Source organism: Lacerta agilis, chromosome 7 (assembly GCF_009819535.1).
Source record: "Lacerta agilis isolate rLacAgi1 chromosome 7, rLacAgi1.pri, whole genome shotgun sequence".
Classification (NCBI taxonomy): Eukaryota; Metazoa; Chordata; class Lepidosauria; order Squamata; family Lacertidae; genus Lacerta; species Lacerta agilis.
Window position 1 is genome coordinate 1,021,019 of NC_046318.1, and position 20,869 is coordinate 1,041,887.

Sequence of the window (20,869 nt, forward strand, 5' to 3'; positions counted from 1 at the left end):
ATAGGAATTAAATGTTTATCTGCACACCTAGCAGCTATGTGCCAATGGGGAAGAGCACACTGGGCTGTACATAATTCGATGGTGCATTGATACAGAAAGGCTTCCTAATGGCAACACAATCCATGTCATTAATCACAAAGAGCCTCAAATTTAAGTGAACTATCAAAAATAGGATACTGGGTTGAATGCAACTAAGTCATATGAGTGTACACTCCTCCCTGAAATCAATAAGCTTAAGCTAGTTGTGCCCACTGACTGCTGTGGGGTCTCCTCTGAGGAGGGCTTAGTTGGAGTCACCTTATAGCAGGGGTGCAAATTTCCAAGGGCCTAGTTGGCCCAAGTTCCAAGTGGTGACAGAGAAGAAAACAACAGGCCCTCCTTTCCCCCAGTGCAGCATGAAGGAACAGTTGTGAAACTTGAGGGGTTAACACTGCTGGCTGCTAAGTTCTACTTGGGTTTCCATGGCAATTTAGCAGCAGCAAATGAGCTGTTGTTTGTGTGTCCACCCTTTAACACTGCCCTGTGCCAGTCTATGAGAAGGGGCTTTGGGGAAGGATCCTTTCCCCAGAGGATGGCAAGAGGAACATGCTTTCTGGCTTCTGCAGGCAGTGGGTGGGTTGAGAGCTGACTTCTAAACACAAAACATGGGTGCATTCCTTGATGTAGAGAAGGGAGGATGCAGTAAAGAAGAAGCAAGCGATGGAAGGATAGGATAGGAATAGAGCCTGAAAATCTTGCTAAAAGACCGGAAAATGTTAGTGGGCTCAGACTGGAATGGAGGGAATGAGCAAAGTCAGGATATGACGAGAAGAGAAACTAGGCCAGAACCATAGTCATGGTACCTGCGTTTTGTGTGAAGAAGAAAAATCTTGGGAATCAATACTGCAAGATGGGGGAATGCCCATAAATGAATATAAGATGCATTACTGTAAATTAAGGGGTAGAAGTGGTTCCCTGTTGCAAAAGGGTTGGGTGGTGGTGGGCTGTAAGAAGGAACCCTATAAAAACAGGCCTTGATCTTTCAGGCTTTTTATGCAACTACAAGGGGTAATTGGCTATTCTTTGACAACAAAATGAAAAGGTGCATCCTAATGAACTACTCTACTCCCCAAGGCATTTTTGCATGGCTGCAGGCCACCCATCATGTCCCCCCCCCCAGTAATCTCACCTGAGATTCTAGATTCTGTTTGCTCACCAATACAGAGGGATCCTTTGCAGCTGCAGAAGGGTGGGGAACCCCAGAGGCAGAAAAGGACAGCTACAGGAGGAGAGCCAATTCCCAACTTGTTTTAAGAAAACCATCAACGGAAATTTTGTTATGCTTAACAAGAAAAAGGTGTACTGCAACTGTAAACTTGTGTCAGGCAGTGCTGATTAAGAAACCATTTGTGCAGATGCCTCTTTATTCCCTCAAACTGTTTGGCTCTTAGGGAAGAAATGTGTTCTCAGAACCAGGTATAAAAAACAGGAAGGAATCTGAGGAAAGAAACACAATGTCTTCTACAGAGGCACAGGAAAAAATACCCACTATGCTTTGCATTTCCTCACTGTAGCTCTTCCATTTCCTCTTAGGGGGCCTGACTGCCGCCTTGTGAGTGTCAGTGGCCAACGGTCTCTTCTCTCAAAATAAGAGACATTTCCATTGAGCCGATGCTCTCCGTTGCTCAACACAAGCATGGGGATGCTAGCTTCAGGTGAGGCACTGAGCTTCAAATTGGTGTGCTTGGAGGGAGGGCAAAAGCAGTCTTGTGTGTGCAGAGCTAAGGAATCAAGCACACATCCAAAGAGCATAGAGCCCTGGCTTTCTCTCTCCTTTTTTGCTACTATGAAATGTTACATTATATTTGGTATTTACTTTAGCAAATAGAACATATACACCTGAGCTATACATGCTGTGAAACCAGCTGGCTGAAGCATTTAATGTAGTAACTCTGACATTCCTTGCAACAGAATAGTAGTTGTTCTTTGAAAAAAGGCAAACCTATCATTGTTGATAAAAGCAAGCAACAGCAAAAGGGCAGTGAAACTGGCACAAAATTGGACCCCCAATTTATTTCCTCTAGTTTGTCATCAAGCACTTCCACTATTTACATAACCAGGCATGATGAGAAATCTCACTTGGTGCATCAAAACTATTGCAATAATGCTTTGCTTAATACACTTTATGCTGTTTTTAACTTGATGAATAATAAAAAGAGCCATTAAAAACAGAAGCATTTGTGCTTTCCATCTCCTCCTCAGGGAGGCAGGCAAAGGGTGTGGTGGATCTGCAAGCCAGTCCCGGGGCCATCTTTCTGCTCTGGTGGCTTTGAGAATGTCCGAATAAACAATCCAGGTGAAGTCCATGTGGATACATTGCAGGGGCCACCCATCAGGCAGAAGCAGATCCTTAGTAACATGTGAAAATAGTTTGACATGTCTTCCCCTGCTTCCGTTTCACAGATGCATCCCAGCAGATTGAAACAGACAGAGCATGCACGTTTCCTGATCACTCAATGGCTCCAATTCTCTAGCACCTCTTTTACCAGCTTCCCTTGTGCCAGAGGTAGCTTGTAGTCCTGCCATAAACTATTCCCAGTTTTCACAAGGTCCAAAACAAGTTCATGAGTCCCAAGTGTCCAGCAAAGAAGGTGCCAATGACCCCTGAATTGAAGGTGGCAAGGACTTGCTTCCATACAAATCAGGATCATTCCATTCAATAATCTTATTTGTGGCAGGGAGGAGCCCTCCCAGTTGTATAAAAGTTTTCTCCTAGGTGGTCTCTAGCAATTAGGAGGGGGGCAGCATGTTGACCAAAACAGATTGGCCAATGCAAAAGGACCCCATGATCTAATTCTACAGTACAAATATTGTACTGAAATACAACATTTTAGAAAGGGAAACCTTTTACCCACACAAGTCGATGTTTTGTTGATGATGACAGTAACATGATGTGGTCTGAGGATCCAGGCCTTGGGAACGAATGTGAGTTATACAGATTTTCCCTCTTAATACTCATCATAGTGGTTCAGATCCGTAAAATAGGCATTGGAATATGCCTTTGCAGTGAGATGTGGATTAAAGTACTTGTTTTGCTCTTCTAGTATCAGGTTATTTTTGTTAAATGCCTGGGAATAAGAAAAGGGAGGGGGGAGGAAGAGTTCAGAAAACACATCGTTCCCACTGAAATAATAAAACGCAAAGCAGGGCAACTGATCAATAAAACATATGCACACTTACAATATTTGCTAGGAGGAGGGGGGGGCTAGAGATGGCAAGGGGTGGGTTTGGGTTTTTTTGAAAAGCAACATCAGAGGTTGAAATTGGAGAGATAGCAAGAGGAAGCTATTGGAAGAAATGTAGATTTAAATGGATGAAGAAGGAGGTTGAAAAAGAGAACTGGCTAAGTAGCAAGAAGATGTTCAGGACAAGCAGACTGGGAAGAACACAAAAGGAGGAGGGAATCCGAAAGGTATGACTTTGTAAATGCCTAACACAATAGAATACAATACCCCACAAAAAAAGGTTTGCCCCATTAGAATACTGGTTCCATAAATCTGAAACATGACAACAGCAGTCCCTTTTTGAACCACAGTAATTGTCAAGAGAACCTTTAAAGAGCACCAGCCCTATCCATTCCTTACCTTAATAGCCTCTACAGAGTCATACTTGTCCAGCTTGTTGATGTGATTAGTGATGTTGGTATTCAGAGGAGCCGGTGATACTGGGTGGATGACCGTTGCATCGTGCGACTGCTGCTGGTACCGTTGGCAGTAAGTGTAAACCAAGAGGGTCAGAAGGCACCCGAGAATGGAGCTGCTCAGCCCCACGGCAGTCATATGGAACATATTGAACTCTACAGGGTGGAAGAGACAACGCAGTTAGCAGGTTTTGCTTACGTTTGATTGATTTCCAGGCGACCTGCTTATGCATCGCTCTGCTCAGCACTTTGTGTGCCCCATGCAAAACAGGCACAGCGGGGGAAATGCACATCGTCAAACTGCATGCAGGTCTTTCTTTTTTAGTAGGCAAGGCCGGGCAGTTCTCTCTCTCTCTCTGTTCTTCATGCAACTTTCTGAGAATCCAGCATTCTTTTTTAAAGAAAAAATGAGTACGTTTCTTGTCCTCGTGATTGTGAAAGGCTGTGGTGTGGGACTAGGAGTTCCTGTGGTCATAAGATGCTCTCATTGGAGAACAGCTAGAAGGGTTACTATCATTGTTATTTATATACTGCAATTTATCCAGAGATCCCAGGGTGGTGTACAACATTAAGAGCATAGTCGAAACAGCCTAATTATAAAATAATCCTAAGAACAGCCCCCCTCATATTTAACAGGCCATACGTTATTTAATGGCCAAAGGCCTGGGTAAAGGGAAGTGTGTTCACCTAAAGCTATGCAAGCCTCTCTGGGGAGAGCATTTCGCAGTTGGGAGCCACCACAGAAAAGGCCCGTTCTCATGCTGTCACCCTCCAAACCTCTTGGGGAGGGAGGACATAGAGAAGGGCCCCGTTCTGTCTTCTTGGCCACTTTTTCTTCCCCCTGAAAAACTCCGCTGGAGAGCCTCCAGAACAGCATGGGGGGGGGGGCGCAAGTGGCTGCAGGGGGAAGGGGAAATTATTTCCTCAACGCTTTCCTCCTGTGGGAGCCTCAGTCGGACTGCAGTGCCTTCCACGAACGAACGGGAGGAGTGAAATCTTGAAGATGTTTTTCTTTGAAGTGGTGGAGGAAATAGCTTACCTATTTTATCAGCATTTTTAAAAGTGGAGAACTAGTGCAAAAGGAGTAAGAAGCTGCAGGGGAAACAGTTCCCAAGCATACTGGGAAAAAGGAACAAGCCAGTATTAAATCTGCTGCTTCCTCTGGAACCCCTTTATTCACTCACTTTTTACAGTGTATCTAAATGATATTGCCAGCAAACTGTTGATCTCTTGTGTTTCCCCCATGCTGCTTCTGTCTCTTTGGGGACAGACATTAATCCAACTTTTTTTCTTTTTTAATAGTCCCAAAACACCTGGAGGGCACCTGGTTGGCAAAGGTTGTCTTCATGTTACTCTTCCATCTGTTTAGAGAGATTTTGGGGTGTTTTAACCAGGCCCTGAGAACCCACCTTTCCCATGATTGCCGTTGTCGGGGGTGGGGGTGCTCCTTTCATTCAACTGATGATGATAAACACTGCTACAATGCAAGTTTGCTTCATTTTGCTTTTTAATTATTAAAATATTCATACAATAGCACTTGAACACAAATTAAAATAGACGAAATGGTGGTAGCTAAGGGAAAAGCAATTAAAGGATACGAGGCCGGAGAAGACCATTTCAGGAAATGGCCAGTTAAGGAGCCGCCTGCACCGCTGTTGGGAGAAGCGGGAAGTAACATAGTTTTCCGCGTATAGGACTAGGGTGTTTTGTTTTTACTTTAAAATAAGGTTAAAAATCTGGGGGTACCATTTTCTAAATTGGGGATCCCCAAAAGTAGAGGGCGTCTTATACACAGGAAAATGCGGCACTTTCAGCCACACCAGAGAATGCCTTCACCAACCAAAGGCTACAGTTCTAGGCACACCTTATAGAGCGGCAGGGATCATGCACACTTCCGCTTATCCCATCGCTTTCCCCTGGGAAAACCTGCTCTTTACCACTGAATTGGAGCAAATATCAATCGACTTTGCTCTGATTCAGTGGTAAAGAGCAGGTTTTCCCAGGGGGAAGCAGTGGGGCAAATGGAAAGCCGCACGGGACAAGCAAAGTGCGGACGAGCCCTAAGGAGCAAATATACTTTTAGGGAACTTGCTACAAAGCTGCCAGTCCCATCTCAGTACTGCTAGTCCACTTTGGCCTTTGCTGTGGTGACAGAGCAGAGGAAGATTTCCATGGGGATAAAGCACTAGGGGGCCCCTCCCTACCCAAGAAGAATGCTCCAGCATCACTAAAATGCTCAGAGGAACATTCTGCAGAGAACACACGGGGCTTCGGAGGAATCCTAGAATTGTAGAGTTGGATCTAGTACCTTTTGATGTGTTTTATTGTTTATGACTTTTGTTATGTTGGTAATTATGTAAATCTTGTCATGTTGTAAGCCGCCTTGAGCATTGTTTTAACTATGGAAATAAAATGATGGTGGTGATCTAGTCAAACCTCCTGCAATGCAGGAATCTCAACTAGGTCGTCCATGGCAGATGACAAGACACCCATCTAACCTCTGCTTAAAAACCTCCGAGGAAAGAGAGCCCACCGCCCCTCGTGGGACTCTCTTCCACTGTCAAACAACTCTTATTCTGGTTTGCTTCACTGTGCTACAGTCCCCCCAGGCAGCAGTAAGGCAGCGCTGAGAAAACAGGACAAACTGCAGCAGAATGAATCCACCACTGGTGCAATCTTTTTGGGTTAAGACCATGTTGCCAGGTACACCCACAATAAAACACCAGTCGGGGGGGGGGGGGCTATGTCATGCAAGAACAACAGCCTTAAAATTCTGATTTCAGGAGTCCGCTTCATAAGAATCTCAGTTTTCATTGTATTATTTTTTTAAAAAATGTTTCTAACCCTGATTCTTATTAATACATGCAGTGCAAGATGCACTCCTCCCGTGAACCCTCCAGCCAGCCTTCCTATCCTTACCTTCCAGCGCTGAAAGGCAGCAGTGGAGGTGGTGGGTGCTGCAGCCAAGCCTTTTCAAGAACGCAGTTGCCAAGTGGATGGCCCCATGCCAAGGTGACCACCCACTGGCGCGGGGACACCACTGAGCAAAACTCCAGGAAGCCACACCCTCCCTCTCATGTTGTGGTGTCTGGTATTCATCTGCAGCCACCAAATGTATTCTTAAAAGTGTGGAAATAATGTTTGCCAGAACCTTGGAAGTCAGTGTAGTTTCTCAGCAAGGTTTACACTCAATATAAAGCCAGGCTAGGGTGGCCCACAGAGCTCTTTGCCCTCCCCCCCCCCCCTGACTAAGAGAAGCAGAATAAATGCTTCAAGCTAAGAAAAGTGTCAATTTCCCTGTTTTCTATAATTGACCCTTTTCATTTTGCATAATTTAAATTTTAACACTGACTGCACACAATTTATAGTACAAATCTGACCCAACTTTCTCTTGAAAGGAAACTGAATACTCTTTGAGGTATCAAGGACGCTTATGGAGAAGAAAGTTGTTTTCTGGCTTCTTCGTTTCAACCCATAATTTAGAAAATAATGGTGTATGGATCTGTACATGGATTGAAAACAAACACTCTCCTTATATGGTTGAAATGCCCCGTTTCCTTCACTGACAATACACAGGCACCGATTCCGAGACATTGTAAATACTGTTTCCAGAGCTCAAGTCAGCAATTACCGGTACATGCCTATTTTCAGACTCTCATTTAGGAACTTTTCTAGTCTCATCTGAGACGCACAAATCCCTGGGTTAAGTACTCAAAATGGGTATTGATGGTTTCTCTGATGATAAGGATGATGGCGACCTATGAGTGGGAAGACAGGTCCTTTTGGGACTCTGGAGGTGAACTGAAGATGATCTCTGGACTAGTCCTGCCTTGGAGACTCTCATCTTGCCATTCCTCTCCTCTTTGCTTTAAACAAATCACACTCAAGTAGTTGTAATAGGCCACTGAAGGGCCTTTCTCCTGTAAGGCTGCGTGCTCCCTGAACTTTTTTTTTTTAATCTGCTTTAAGTATAACATATGCAAAGTAAGCAGGTGTGCCTAGTTACTCTTATTTTTACTATTTTGCAAAATGTATTCTGCTTCTGTTAGTCACAAGGAGGGAAGGAGTGAGGAGATTTCAGCAGGCTTTGCTTTAGGACTCCTGCATAGATTGTCACTTATTTATTTAAATTGTTTTATTTATGTGTTCCTGATTTAAGTTTTTACCCTGCATTTCCAATCAAAGCAATTTATACTGATCAATCTGCAAATATACTAGTAAATAATATTATCTTAGACAAATGCCAAATAATAAAAGGTACTAAGGCTGCCCCTTATTTCCATTGCTCATTTTGACATTAGAAATACTGCAGCAGAATATAAGGAGAAACAGGGAACTCAAAGGCACAGAGGTGGGACGCAGAGCCTTAAGGCTGATAATGTGGTGTTAACATTGGAACAACACATGGTAAGCATTCCCAAAGCATTAGAATAAATTAAAAGGTTTGGAGAAGTGGCAGGTTTCAAAATAAATACAGATAAAACCAAAATGTTGGTTAAAAAGATGGATGAGCAGCCAAAAAAGATCTCTGGCCTAAAAATAGGTCAAAAAGTAAAATATTTCAGGATTTGGCTGTTGGTGAGGAATCTCAATTTACCGGTATTTCAGGATAATTATATTAAACTGTGGGAAGAGATTAAGAAAGAATTGGAGATTTGGGAAAGAAACCTGGGGAGTGGGGGGGGGACACTTACCGCCACATCGTTGTTCTTTGATGCTGCTGGTCCTTGCTACTGTTATGTCTGCAACAGCAAATAATTCAATTATGCAGAATTCATAAAGAAAAGCAGTCCTATATAATTCTTTAACATTTCTGTTCAAGTGTTAACAATATATATATCAGTCTGGTATGAATAATTCTTAACCCAGCAAGAATGCTCTTCACAATCCATCACACACTTTGTTAATTTGCTGAGGAAAAAGAAAACACGCTTCATTCTGCAAATATAGCTGCTGCTGCTGGTGCCACATCTGCTTTGGCCCCAGTTATTTCCAGTAAATGCTAGCAGGACCCCCGTTTGTGAGACTCTTCATTGTGAAGCTCTACACAAAGAGTCGGCAGAGCCCCACACACTGTAGGCATCTTACGTTTTTGTAAAAGGATTTGTGAAAATTACACACTTGCTGGATTCCAGATTAGAAGACAGGAGAGAGAGATAAGCAATGCCCTTACCTGGTATGAAATTGGAATCGGAAATACATGGGTGACTCTCAGTGGTATTTCCAGAACACTGGTTACCCACAGGAAATAAAACATTACACTGGCGGGTGCGGAACTGGACTCCGGATGAATCGCAGCCAGACCACTCTGACCAGTTTGACCAGCTATCTGTGACAGCCAAGAAATAAAGAGGCACATGAAGGGGTCAGTACACAGAGCAAATTGTTTTAAGTGTTTTGTATACTTTTCTTGATGGGAGGCGGGTGGCGTGTGGGTTAAACCACAGAGCCTAGGGCTTGCTGATCAGAAGGTCTGCGGTTCGAATCCCCGTGACTGGGTGAGCTCCCGTTGCTCGGTCCCTGCTCCTGCCAACCTAGCAGTTCGAAAGCATGTCAAAGTGCAAGTAGATAAATAGGTACCACTCCGGCGGGAAGGTAAACGGTGTTTCCGTGCGCTGCTCTGGTTTGCCAGAAGCGGCTTAGTCATGCTGGCCAGAAACTGTACGCCAGCTCCCTCAGCCAGTAAAGCGAGATGAGCGCCGCAACCCCAGAGTTGTCTGCGACTGGACCTAATGGTCAGGGGTCCCTTTATACTTTTCCTATGAAAGAATCCATTTTTATCGCAACGTTGCCCTGATTCTGCAAGGATAATCCATGCACACAAAAAGGATTGCCTAACTTGAGGTGGTTAACATGCACAAAGGATACTGTGAATGTTCAAGAAATGAACATCTACATCTTGAGATTGCATGGGGGGGGGTCCCTCTTGATGGACCAGGACTGGGTCAGACGTTTAGTGCTATGACTTGGGACAAAGCCAATCACCAGCTTGGAGGGCTGGGGGGGGGGGATGAATCCAGCTAGTCCCTCCCTCTTTGAGCATGCACACGAAAGCTCATACCAAGAACAAACTTAGTTGGTCTCTAAGGTGCTACTGGAAGGAATTTTTTATTTTATTGTTTTAGTCATCAAAGCGTACAGTGTACTGACAATTTGTACAATGAAGAGATGCTCACATCCAGCAACAAGCAAGTAAGCCACTGCTATGCATGAGGCCACAGAGTCTGAGGCCCAAATGTGCATATTCTTTTGATTCTTTCTTTGAATAAGCAAGGCAGGCAGCATCTCTTACAAATCCTGTGGCTGCATAGCTGACCTACAGCAAAACCAGGGCTGGCACCACATCTCACATTCAGTACAGGAGGGCTGCTGTCACAAAGTGGGTCCTCCATTAAAGAGGGCACGTGTTGCGGTGCGACCTGGTCACCTGACCCAGTGTTGTGGGTGGGTAATTTTGGAAGAGCCACAACCCCTGATAGGTGGGACCCGCATTGTTTGGGCTCAATCTGGCCAATGGGGTGCCCTAGAAAAGGAGCAGCGCGGGACCTATATAACCCATGCGAGGCTTACAAGCTTCCTCTTTGGGGCTATCGCATTGGAACACGGAACATCAAATCGTGGGCCGCTGTTGCTCAGAGAGACTTTGATTGACCTTTGGTGATTGTTTCCCCTTTTACCCTCAATTTTCCCTTTAGTCGTCCCCGTTAACTATCCTGTTTCCCTTTTCCTCTCCCTTCCCCCATTAATTGAGACTTTGCTTTGGGGGGGCTGTGGGCCTTGCGGATAATTTCTTTCACCCCCCCTTTTCTCCCTTTCGGGTTGCGGGGAGTCAGTTGGGGAGGTGATTTTAGCCCCTTTTGTGAGCATTTGCCCAGCAGTCTCTGTTTTTCCCACCTTTGCCTCAATCCACCAGGCATCTGCGCCCTCAGCCTTGCCAGTCTTGGCTTTCCTTGAGGCTGGTGGGGCGGGTTAGGTGCCACCGCTCTGTTGGGATCATGGGGAAGGTTGCAGAAACCCTTCATCAGCAAGCCCGGTGGCCCTGTCCCTACGAGCATAGGCTTGAGGCCTGGGCTGCATACATTGGCGGGAACCACCATCTTGGGTTCGCGGACACCTTCTTCTGCCGCCATTTTGAGCACCATTTAATTTGGCGCGGACACCAACTTCCAGTGGGCGCCATTTTGTGTTGGTTCGAGCGTCATTTTCATTGCACAGTAATTAGCCCTAGCAAGTTTTGAGGCCTGTTACCATGCTACTATGGATGGAGGCTCGTAACATTATACAGGAGGCAACAACGAAAACCATCCCAATGAAAAGGAAATGCAAGAAAACAAAGTGGCTGTCCAATGAGGCCTTACAAATAGCGGGGGAGAGAAGGCAAGCAAAATGCGAGGGAGATAGTGAAAGATACAGGAAACTGAATGCAGGTTTCCCAAAAATAGCAAGGAGAGACAAGAGGGCCTTCTTAAATGAGCAATGCAAAGAAATAGAGGAAAACAACAGAATGGGAAAAACCAGAGATCTGTTCAAGAAAATTAGAGATATGAAAGGAACATTTCGTCCAAAGATTACCATAATAAAGGACAAAAGTGGGAAGGATCTAACAGAAGCAGAAGACATCAAGAAGAGGTGGCAAGAATACACAGAGGAATTATACCAGAAAGATATGGTGGTCTCGTACACCCCAGGTAGTGTGGTTGCTGACCTTGAGCCAGACATCCTGGAGAGTGGAGTCAAATGGGCCTTAGAAAGCACTGCTAATAACAAGGCCAGTGGAAGTGATGATATTCCAGCTGAATTATTTAAAATTTTAAAGGATGATGCTTTTAAGGTGCTACACTCAATATGCCAGCAAGTTTGTAAACCTCAGCAGTGGCCAGAAGATGAAGAAGATCAGTCTACATCACAATCCCAAAGAAGGGCAGTGCCAAAGAATGCTCCAATTACCGCACAATTGCGCTCATTTCATACGCTAGCAAGGTTATGCTTAAAATTCTACAAGGCAGGCTTAATCAGTATGTGGACTGAGAACTCCCAGAAGTGCAAGCTGGATTTCAAAGGGGCAGAGGAATCAGAGACCAAATTGTGAACATGCGCTGGATTATGGAGAAAGCTAGAGAATTCCAGAAGAACATCTACTTCTGCTTCATTGACTACGCAAAAGCATTTGACTGTGTCGACCACACAGCAAACTATGGCAAGTTCTTAAAGAAATGGGAGTGCCGGATCACCTCATTTGTCTCCTGAGAAATCTCTATGTGGGACAAGAAGCTACAGTTAGAACTGGATATGGAACAACTGATTGGTTCAAAATTGGGAAAGGAGTACGACAAGGCTGTATATTGTCTCCCTGCTTATTTAACTTATATGCAGAATTCATCATGCGAAAGGCTGGACTGGATGAATCCCAAACCGGAATTAAGATTGCCGGAATTATCAACAACCTCAGATATGCTGATGACACAACCTTGACGGCAGAAAGTGAGGAGGAATTAAAGAACCTTTTAATGAGGGTGAAAGATGCAATGTAGGGTATTCCGGTAAAGGAATCCAGGGACTCACTGGTTTGGCGAACCATGAAAGGGGTTCGGCCTGTGCCGAGTCCAAGTGACACCAGGGCAGCTGTTTGGTGCTCTCTCCATCAGCTGTCCCTGGTGTTCATCCTTGGCTGTCCTATGAACATGGCTCTGGGACAGAGCTGCCTGCATGGGTGCAGGGAGATAGTTGAACCAGAACCTATGCAACCACTCACTTGATTGTAATCAATAAAGTTGTGGCCTAAATTTCTGCAAAAAAACAGAGCGGCTGGGGAAACCCAGCCAGATGGGCGGGGTACAAATAATAAATTATTGATATCATTATGATTATTATTATTATTATTAACCAAAAATTTGACTCCTGTGTGAATTTATTTATGTGGAAAGGTAAAAGGTCAAAACAAGCAAAAGGTACCTCTGTGTCAAGTTCTCATCCACATATGACCGCAGACCCTACGACCTGACACCAGCACACAAAGCTTCATGGCCACTTCTTCACATCACTAGCAGAGGCTCAACACACGATGTGACAAGATCACAATACAATGTAAATAAGCCCACATCTATAGGGGGCACTGAACCTGAGGATGCTCTTTGTGGTGGCAGCTCTTAGCGATATGTGGGGTCGGCCTAGGACACTGCCGGCATCAAGGCAGAGATTGTTTTACAGCCTGGTGTGGAGACTTAGCACCACCATGGAGTATCACTTGGGATGAGCCACAGCGCCTCAGCCTCACCATTTTCACAGGGTTGTTGTGGAGATAAAATGGGGGCAGGGAGATATTTTGTTCTGCAGAAAGGCAAGAAAATTAATGAGCTGGGCTTTCCTGTACCTGGGCATTGCTGTGTATTGCAGAGTGCTTCTTCGGTGTGGAGTCCTAGGCAGATATCACCTCCGTAAGCTGGCGTTGGGTTGCTGCATGAGCGAGTCCTCATATAATGGCCACTTCCGCAAGTAGTGGAGCACTTAGACCACGATGACCAGCAGGACCAACCTCCATCGACTGGGAAATGACAAAACTACATTGTTTCTTTCCTCTCAATATGGAGATAAATAGTTGAATTAAGAACACAAGTAGAGCTTTGCTGGATCAGACCCCAAGGCCTGCCTGTTTCCCACCGTGGCAGACCAGGGGCCTTTGGGAACCCCATAAGCATGAGGGCTTCAGCACTCTTCCCCTGGTAATTTCCAGCAACTGGTATTCTGTGACATGCCACCTCAGACCAGGGGTCAACAAACTTTTTCAGCAGGGAGCCGGTCCACTGTCGCTCAGACCTTGGGGGGGGGCAGACTATATTTTTGGGGGGAAATGAATGAATTCCTATGCCCCACAAATAACCCAGAGATGCATTTTAAAGAAAAGCACACATTCTACTCGTGTAAAAACATGCTGATTCCTGGACTGTCCGCGGGCCAGATTTAGAAGGCGATTGGGCCGGATCTGGCCCCCAGGCCTTAGTTTGCCTACCCATGTAGTACACACTCATCATGACCAACAGCCAATTAGAATCATAGAATTGTCAAGTGTCATCTAGTTCAGCCCCCTGCAAAGAAGGAATCCTCTCCACAGCCGCCCCTGGGTGGGCTCAAACCACCAACTTTCCAATTCACAGCCAGATGCACTGACCTACCAAATCATTCTCATTTGTATTTCATAGCCAAAACCCCTATAAGTAATGGCAAGAGTCTCCAAGCAAAGAGTTTCAGGCATTCTTCTAGATTCCAAAAATTCAATGTTTTAAAACAGCCCCTCTAGAAAGAGATCACAATATGTTTATTGCTGTAGGACAGAGGGGCAAAAGCCCATCCCAACAGTACATTTTCCAAAGTGGAGGATGATGGGGCCTAGTGGCATCTGACAGAAAAATCAAGGAAATTTGAAGCCCCTTCAAAAGTTACAGCAGTAACTTTTGTGCCTTCTTTCTACATCTCACTTAAAAAACACAACACCCCAAAGAAATCACCACCACCAAAACCATCACAGTTTAAATAATAAAGCAAAGGAGCAGTAAAACAAGTCAGCGATCCAACTGTAAAAATTAATATTTACACAGTGATTAAAAAACAGCAGAGACAACAAAGATACATCTCCTAATTAAAAGTCAATTGAAATAAAATGCTAAGCAGTTAGCTTGCAGTCCTATACACTCTTAGCTTGGAGTAAGTCCCACTGAAGTCAATGAGGCTTACTCCTGTGTAGACATGCATAGGATTACACTATGTGTATAAAATCTCTACTACTGTCCTTAGAAACTGTTATTTTTTTTTAACAACTTTTGTTCATTTCCTTGGCCCCTTACCTGGGCAAGGGAGAGTGTTGCATTCCTGGTATTCCAGGGATGGTCCCAGGCACGGCAGCCCCCCATACTTGGGCTCCGGGTTGTTGCAAATGCGCTTGCGGTTTCGGATGCCTCTGCTGCAATCGCGGCTGCACTGAGACCAGGGAGACCAAGGGGACCAGGCACCGTTCATGGTGTGCGCTGAGTAGCGCCCAGAATGCAGGAAGTCGCCTGCAAGAAATGGATGCACATGGTACACAAAAAATGTGCCTACTAAGGGACACAATGGTGGTGTTATGTTTTGTTTAAAAAAAATACTGTTCTGATTTAATTTGAATTCTGCCACCAGTAATTTTACTATTGAGATATTTAAAAACTGTACGCAAAAAAATATAATTTGTTATCAAATTTGACTGTAGTGCAAAGCTGACAGCGGCACAGACCCCAAGTGGCCTTGCCAAAGTCATGAAAGACAGCCAACAGGAGGAAATTACCGTAAACAGGGCAGGGCTAAATACTGAAAAAACAAACTGAAGCTCAACAAAAGCAGAATAGATATATAAAATTCGAAGAGAGTTAATTTTAGTCAAATTGATTCTTTTCCAACAATCTACTGGGTGGCGTATACAACAAATATGGGGACCTGCAGGGGCATATTTAATGAACCCAAAGTCCAGTCTACATTTATAATCAATTCTTATATTTATGAGCTATTTCTGGTGATTATTTTTGTGTAGCATGATTTGTGTATGACTCTTATGAAAAGTGGAACAAGTTTGATAAAAAGGTGATTGATTGATTGATTGATTGATTGATTGACTCTCTGCACAACCTACATTAGGTAGGTAGGTAGGTAGGAAACCTTTTTTTTATCACAGCCCTGTATACCTGTTTGTTTAGGGGCAAATCTCATTCCTCTCAGTAAAGTTACTCCTATGTAAATGTGCATAGAATTGCAGCCTTATTTATTGGATCAGAAAACCCCGCCCTGAACCTCTCTTAATGTGTCTGTAGTCTGTACAGCGACATCTCTCCCTCTCATAAGAAACTCCCCCAGGGTCAGATTTAGGGTAGCCTGGGTGGTTCCCCCGCACTGGGCATCAAGCTGAGGGGGCGCAAAATTGGGAAGATCCATTTGAGGGTGCCAAATTTTTGTGCAGGGCTTCATATTACGAAAGACAATCAAAGTTCCCACATGACACTTCCCAAAACTGGGCCTCTGAGAAACAAGAGGGAGGTACTGTCTTGCTGAAGGAAAGACCAAGATTTGCAGAAGTCCATGTGTTTAAAGGAAAAGGTCCAACGGGGACTGGTCTTGCTTCCTGGACACAGAAATGCTGACTGGACAAGGAGAAGGAATCCAGTGAACAAGGGCTGGGCTGGCTGACAGGAAGCCTGAACAAGATCAGTCCACAGCATTAGCATTTTGTTGCAGGCCCCAGTTGTGTGGATATTGCACTTAGATAGCGGATAAGAGATGTTCTAAGTATCTCAATAATCCGTACAAAAAAATCAGCAAGGTAGGCCAATAGTATTTCTCCATATTGTAAATGCTGGACAAAAAGAGTAGCTAAGACTGAGACCACCTAGTGAGTTAATGACAGAGGCAAGATTTGAATCTTGGATTTCTTGGCTCAAACTCCTAACGTGCACACTGGTTCTTTTTCGCTCTCTTCCTTCAACCTTAGAACTATTTTCATTTGCAGACTCTCAACCGTTGCAATTACCAGGGCATTTTTAATTAAGAAAAAATCAAAGTTAAGGGAGAGAATGATAAAAGCCTTTGGATATTTGGGGTGCTGCCAGAAAAAGGAGCGCCTGCTATTGTTGTCTCCTGGCCCAGAGTCAAGGGTGAGCTGGAGTAATGGACAAGTTGCAACAACGCAAGTCTGGTGGAGCCTCAGGAAATGCTTCACAATGGTTACAATGCTGCTGCGTTGAAATATCTGTCCCTGGGAGATTGTTTAAAAATGGGGCAGGAAGGCACTGAGATGAATAAATACTTGCTGCAAGGGAGAATGTGGCAAGAAATGGCACCTCAAGCATTTCAAAGCAGCCATATTTCAGCCTTGCACCAGGTGAGAAGGAAATCCATGTGGGCAAGAGAACAGACTGGAAGTGCTCTGCCCTCCTCTCTGCTCAGCTCAGAAACCAAAAGGAAAGTCCCCTTCTCTGGGCTCCTTTTGACAACCTATTTATTCTTATTTACTTGCACAAAGGTCATATTATATCGAACATTTGTTCTGATGTGCTTGCAGGGAAGTTAAGACAACAATGAGCATCCACCCTGTTCTGCTCACACGGTGTTTATGCTTCTTCCTATTCATCAGTTGTTCATTCCACACTTTTCAATGCCTGTTCCGAGCAGCAAAAGGGTGTCAGAGAGAGTTAAACGTGCAAACCTATATTCCCAGAATGTGCCTGGATTCATCCCACAAAATAGTGACAGTCTTGAAGGGCCCTCTGTTTGCAAGCTGCTATACCTTATTCTGAATTTTGCTTCACAGACACATCATGCTTCCATTTTCACCTGCCTACCTCTACACACATGCAAACAAGAATCGGAGAGAGCAAGGGAGCCCTTGTGGCAAGCTGCACTACAGCAATAAAAAACTGAGAGAAAACAGGCACTGTAAGAATAGACTAAGCCCATTCACCTGTCTCAGTCTATGGCTTTTAATAGCACAAAAAAGTACCACGGCTGTGTCTGATTTCAAAGGGGGGTTTGGTTGAGGAATAACCTGGATCAATCACACCTGGCAGTTTTGCCACTGCTTCCAAGATGGAAACTACACATTATCTCAGGTTCCCAAACTGAAGGGGACGCTTGAAATCAGTGGTTGGGGGCAAAGGGTGATTATTCTTCCTTTACTCAATTCCTCTCTCCAATCTTCCCAGCTGTTGTCCCCTCAGGCATATTTAATATTTTGCCACCCAGCAGGAGATATGTGATTTTTAAACTCCAGGCAAGGAGCACTGGTGACTCTCCTAGAAATCTTTTTTAAAAGGTAGACTTCACGAAGCTAAGATTAGGTGGACACATGACATGCAAGTGAAGGACAAGCTACCAATATATTGGACTGGAACTAGGTACCAAATGGTATTTTGCAGGGATTTGTGGTGGGTGAAGCAGCACGTGAAAGAACGGGCAGCGCTGCACTCATCAAAGGAAAGGAGGATACAAAAGACGGGGGAACTGCCAACGTTTTAGAGGTTAAGATACAAGTTCAAACCAATCTCAGACTACACAGCTGGGCAGACAGTATTAAGACGAAACTTATTAAGGGAAAACATAAAGTATTACTCACAGGGAGCAAATGCATGAGGTGGGACATAACTGGAAAAACTTTTAAGTTTGCCAAGAGGGGTTTGGGATAAATAATGAATCACTAGGAGGGTGATGTTGCGGCAAAAATGGAAGATGCCACTTTAACTGGGAAGCGCCATCATCTCTGAATTCTGAGAAATTTCAATATGATTCTATGAAGCACTGGCAAATTGGCACACAATGTGAAGTTCTGGGTGCCACAACAGAAAGAACATTGCAAAAATCCTCCATTCAGATGAGAGCAATGAAGATGATTAAAGGGGGGGGGGGACCTAGACTGAAAATGGTAAGAATGAAGTCAAAAGACTGGTTATATTTAGCTGCAAGGAAGGAGACTGAAAGTTGAGAGGTTTCAAATATTTAAAAGATATCAGGAAATGAGGAAGAGCTATAGCTTTCTACCAGTTTCAATGTTAGGAAAAATGTCCTAATGATAAGAGCTGTTCAGCAATCAATCAAGCTACCTGGGAAGGTTACAGAATCTTCCTTGAGATTTTCAAGGAAAAGGCTGAGCAGGCAAGAATGCTTGCATTTAGGAAGGAGGCTGGGGAAAGGAAGGCACCAGATTCTGCCCCAAGTTCCTATCGTTTATCACCACACTTTGGGACATGGTTCTCCCTCACAGCAGCATTTTATCCTTTGCCACAGAAAGGAACGGCATCCGTTGACTTCTGACACGGATGTGTGCAATGCGCACGGGAGAGATGTATGTGCCACAGAAGTCAATAGCTAATTTACTTTCTAAATCTAGTGAGCCACTAGAGATGGGCAAATTCTGCCACACTACTGATACTGGAATCATCAGTATCTGACAGAGGCAGTAAGTTTGATCCCCACCTGAACAGCATGCGGTCCCTTAATCAGGGTGCGCAGTAACAGATTTCCTGCAGTGGCAGGAAAGGTCTCGGCTGATGACCTTTGTGGACCCTTTTATGCCTAGGGACCCAATTCAGGCTGATGGCAAAGTTGGTGACTTCTTGGGGCGGGGGAGGTTGCTCCTGGACTGACAATATCAGTGGATGCACCTCATTATATTCTTCCATAAAGCGTGCCCTGCTTTTGCCCACTGTGGCAATAGGTGCTTTGCTAGTGGTTCTATCAGTACCAACAAAACCAAAGTCACCCCCAGCCTTAGCAATGGCAAGAAACCTAAGATTCTGATGCAAATGGCTGCTTACCATCTGTTGAGCACCCAGAGGTCCCGTCGCTGGAACAGTAACGCATTTCAATCCTCTGCCTTCCCACATCTAACAAACTTGCATCAGGCAGCCGTGCCTTGCAAGTGTATCGGAATCGTTGTTCATAGTGCCCACCGTTGTCGGAGATGTTCACCGGAGTCCATGGGGTCCAAGGAGTTGTCTTTTTCAACTCTGGGCAGGGGCTGGTGTTGCAGCCTTGATACTCCTGGAGGAAAGGGGTTGATAACTTCTATTTAGTGTCTAGCATGGCCCACAAACACCTAGTTTTAGAAACTGTAATAGCATTGTTTAAACATGGAAATTAAGGTTATTTGGGTGCTCCTATACTCACAATGCCTGCATTAATAAAGCACAATATTCATTATGAGACAAACCCAAGAACTAGACTGTAGGATTCTGAGGCAGCAGCCGCTACTTTTGCCAATTTTTAGTTGGTTTATTTCTTTATTGGATTTTGTTGTTGCTTTTGCTCCCAGAATAGCTTTTAGAATTTTTCTTGGCACCTATCTGTCTTGAGGGAGAATGGAGCGCATCCCCAGTGTGTGTGTAAAACCACCTGCTGTGGCTGCAGAAACTGGCAACTCATAACTGTTGCCTTCTGTGTTGTTTTTGCTGCATTACCAGCACTGAAGTGACCTCCCTGGGCTGCAAGAGTGGGCAGTGTATATGAAAGTCCTGGGCAGCCCAGACAACAAGACCCTTCTCTTGGCCTCACTGATGTGGTCCAAAGGAAAGCAGAGCAATATGTTTGGCACCAGATTGGCTGCAGGAATTGCCAGAAGGAGGCATACAATACAACACCCAACTGTCTTAGGGGCTCCACTCCAGATTTGTGTAGGATTTACTCTTTAGTACTTTCTTCTCCCGAAGATTTCACCTTAAGACAGTGGGTTTAGACAGTTTAGAATGCCTCTTACATAACGGAATGGCAGAGAGGCTCCGAAAGGTTGGCTGACTCTTTTCTAGATTCCCTCCCCCCAAAAAATAGAGTTGTTTTATTGGGAAATGATGGATGCCACATCTTTTGTAAACTCAACCTGCCCCAATCTGGTGCCCTCCAAATGTTGTGGACTACAGTTCTATCAGCTCAGGGTTCTGCTGGCTGGGACTGATGGGATTTGCAGTCCAAAACATTTGCAGGGCACCAAGTTGGCAAAGGCAGGCAAACCACTTTGTTCGAACCAGCAGCCACTGAACCACTCACATTTTACTACAAAGTCTTCTCATTTTACTACAAAGTCTTCTCATCAAAATGAAGCAGGGCAAAGGCTAATAGAGTTCTGTCAAGAGAACAAGCTGGTCATCACAAACACTCTTTTCCAACAACACAAGAGACGACTCTACACATGGACATCACCAGATGGGCAACATCGAAATCAGATTGATTATATTCTCTGCAGCCAAAGATGGAGAAGCTCTATACACTCAGCAAAAACAAGACCTGGAGCTGACTGTGGCTCAGATCATCAGCTTCTTATAGCAAAATTCCAGCTTAAACTGAAGAAAGTAGGAAAAACCACTGGGCCAGTAAGATTCAATCTAAATCAAATTCCTTATGAATACACAGTTGAAGTGAAGAACAGGTTCAAGGATTTAGATTTGGTGGATAGAGTACCTGAAGAACTGTGGATGGAGGCTCGTAACATTATACAGGAGACAGCAACGAAAACCATCCCAATGAAAAAGAAATGCAAGAAAGCAAAGTGGCTGACCAATGAGGCCTTACAAATAGCGGGGGAGAGAAGACAAGCAAAATGCGAAGGAGATCGTGAAAGATACAGGAAATTGAATGCAGATTTCCAAAGAATAGCAAGGAGAGACAAGAGGGCCTTTCTAAACGAGCAAT

At 44.5% G+C, this 20,869-nt stretch overlaps 1 protein-coding gene across 3 annotated transcripts in view; it reads right to left on the minus strand.

Annotated features, from left to right (window-relative positions):
• Nucleotides 1-2,021: 2,021 nt before the first annotated feature.
• SEMA5A (semaphorin 5A) overlaps nucleotides 2,022-20,869 on the minus strand; it is a 127,907-nt gene continuing 109,059 nt past the window's right edge. For 2 of the 3 annotated variants that reach the window (XM_033154101.1, XM_033154100.1), the window contains 7 exons: nucleotides 19,003-19,228; nucleotides 14,518-14,727; nucleotides 13,050-13,220; nucleotides 8,853-9,008; nucleotides 8,374-8,421; nucleotides 3,624-3,835; nucleotides 2,022-3,107 (listed from right to left, as the gene is read on the minus strand). In XM_033154101.1, the coding sequence (XP_033009992.1) occupies nucleotides 2,988-3,107; nucleotides 3,624-3,835; nucleotides 8,374-8,421; nucleotides 8,853-9,008; nucleotides 13,050-13,220; nucleotides 14,518-14,727; nucleotides 19,003-19,228 (1,143 nt within the window). In that variant the 3' untranslated portion in view covers nucleotides 2,022-2,987. The remainder of the gene's footprint in view (nucleotides 3,108-3,623; nucleotides 3,836-8,373; nucleotides 8,422-8,852; nucleotides 9,009-13,049; nucleotides 13,221-14,517; nucleotides 14,728-19,002; nucleotides 19,229-20,869) is intronic. The other variant, XM_033154102.1, reaches the window with a different exon arrangement.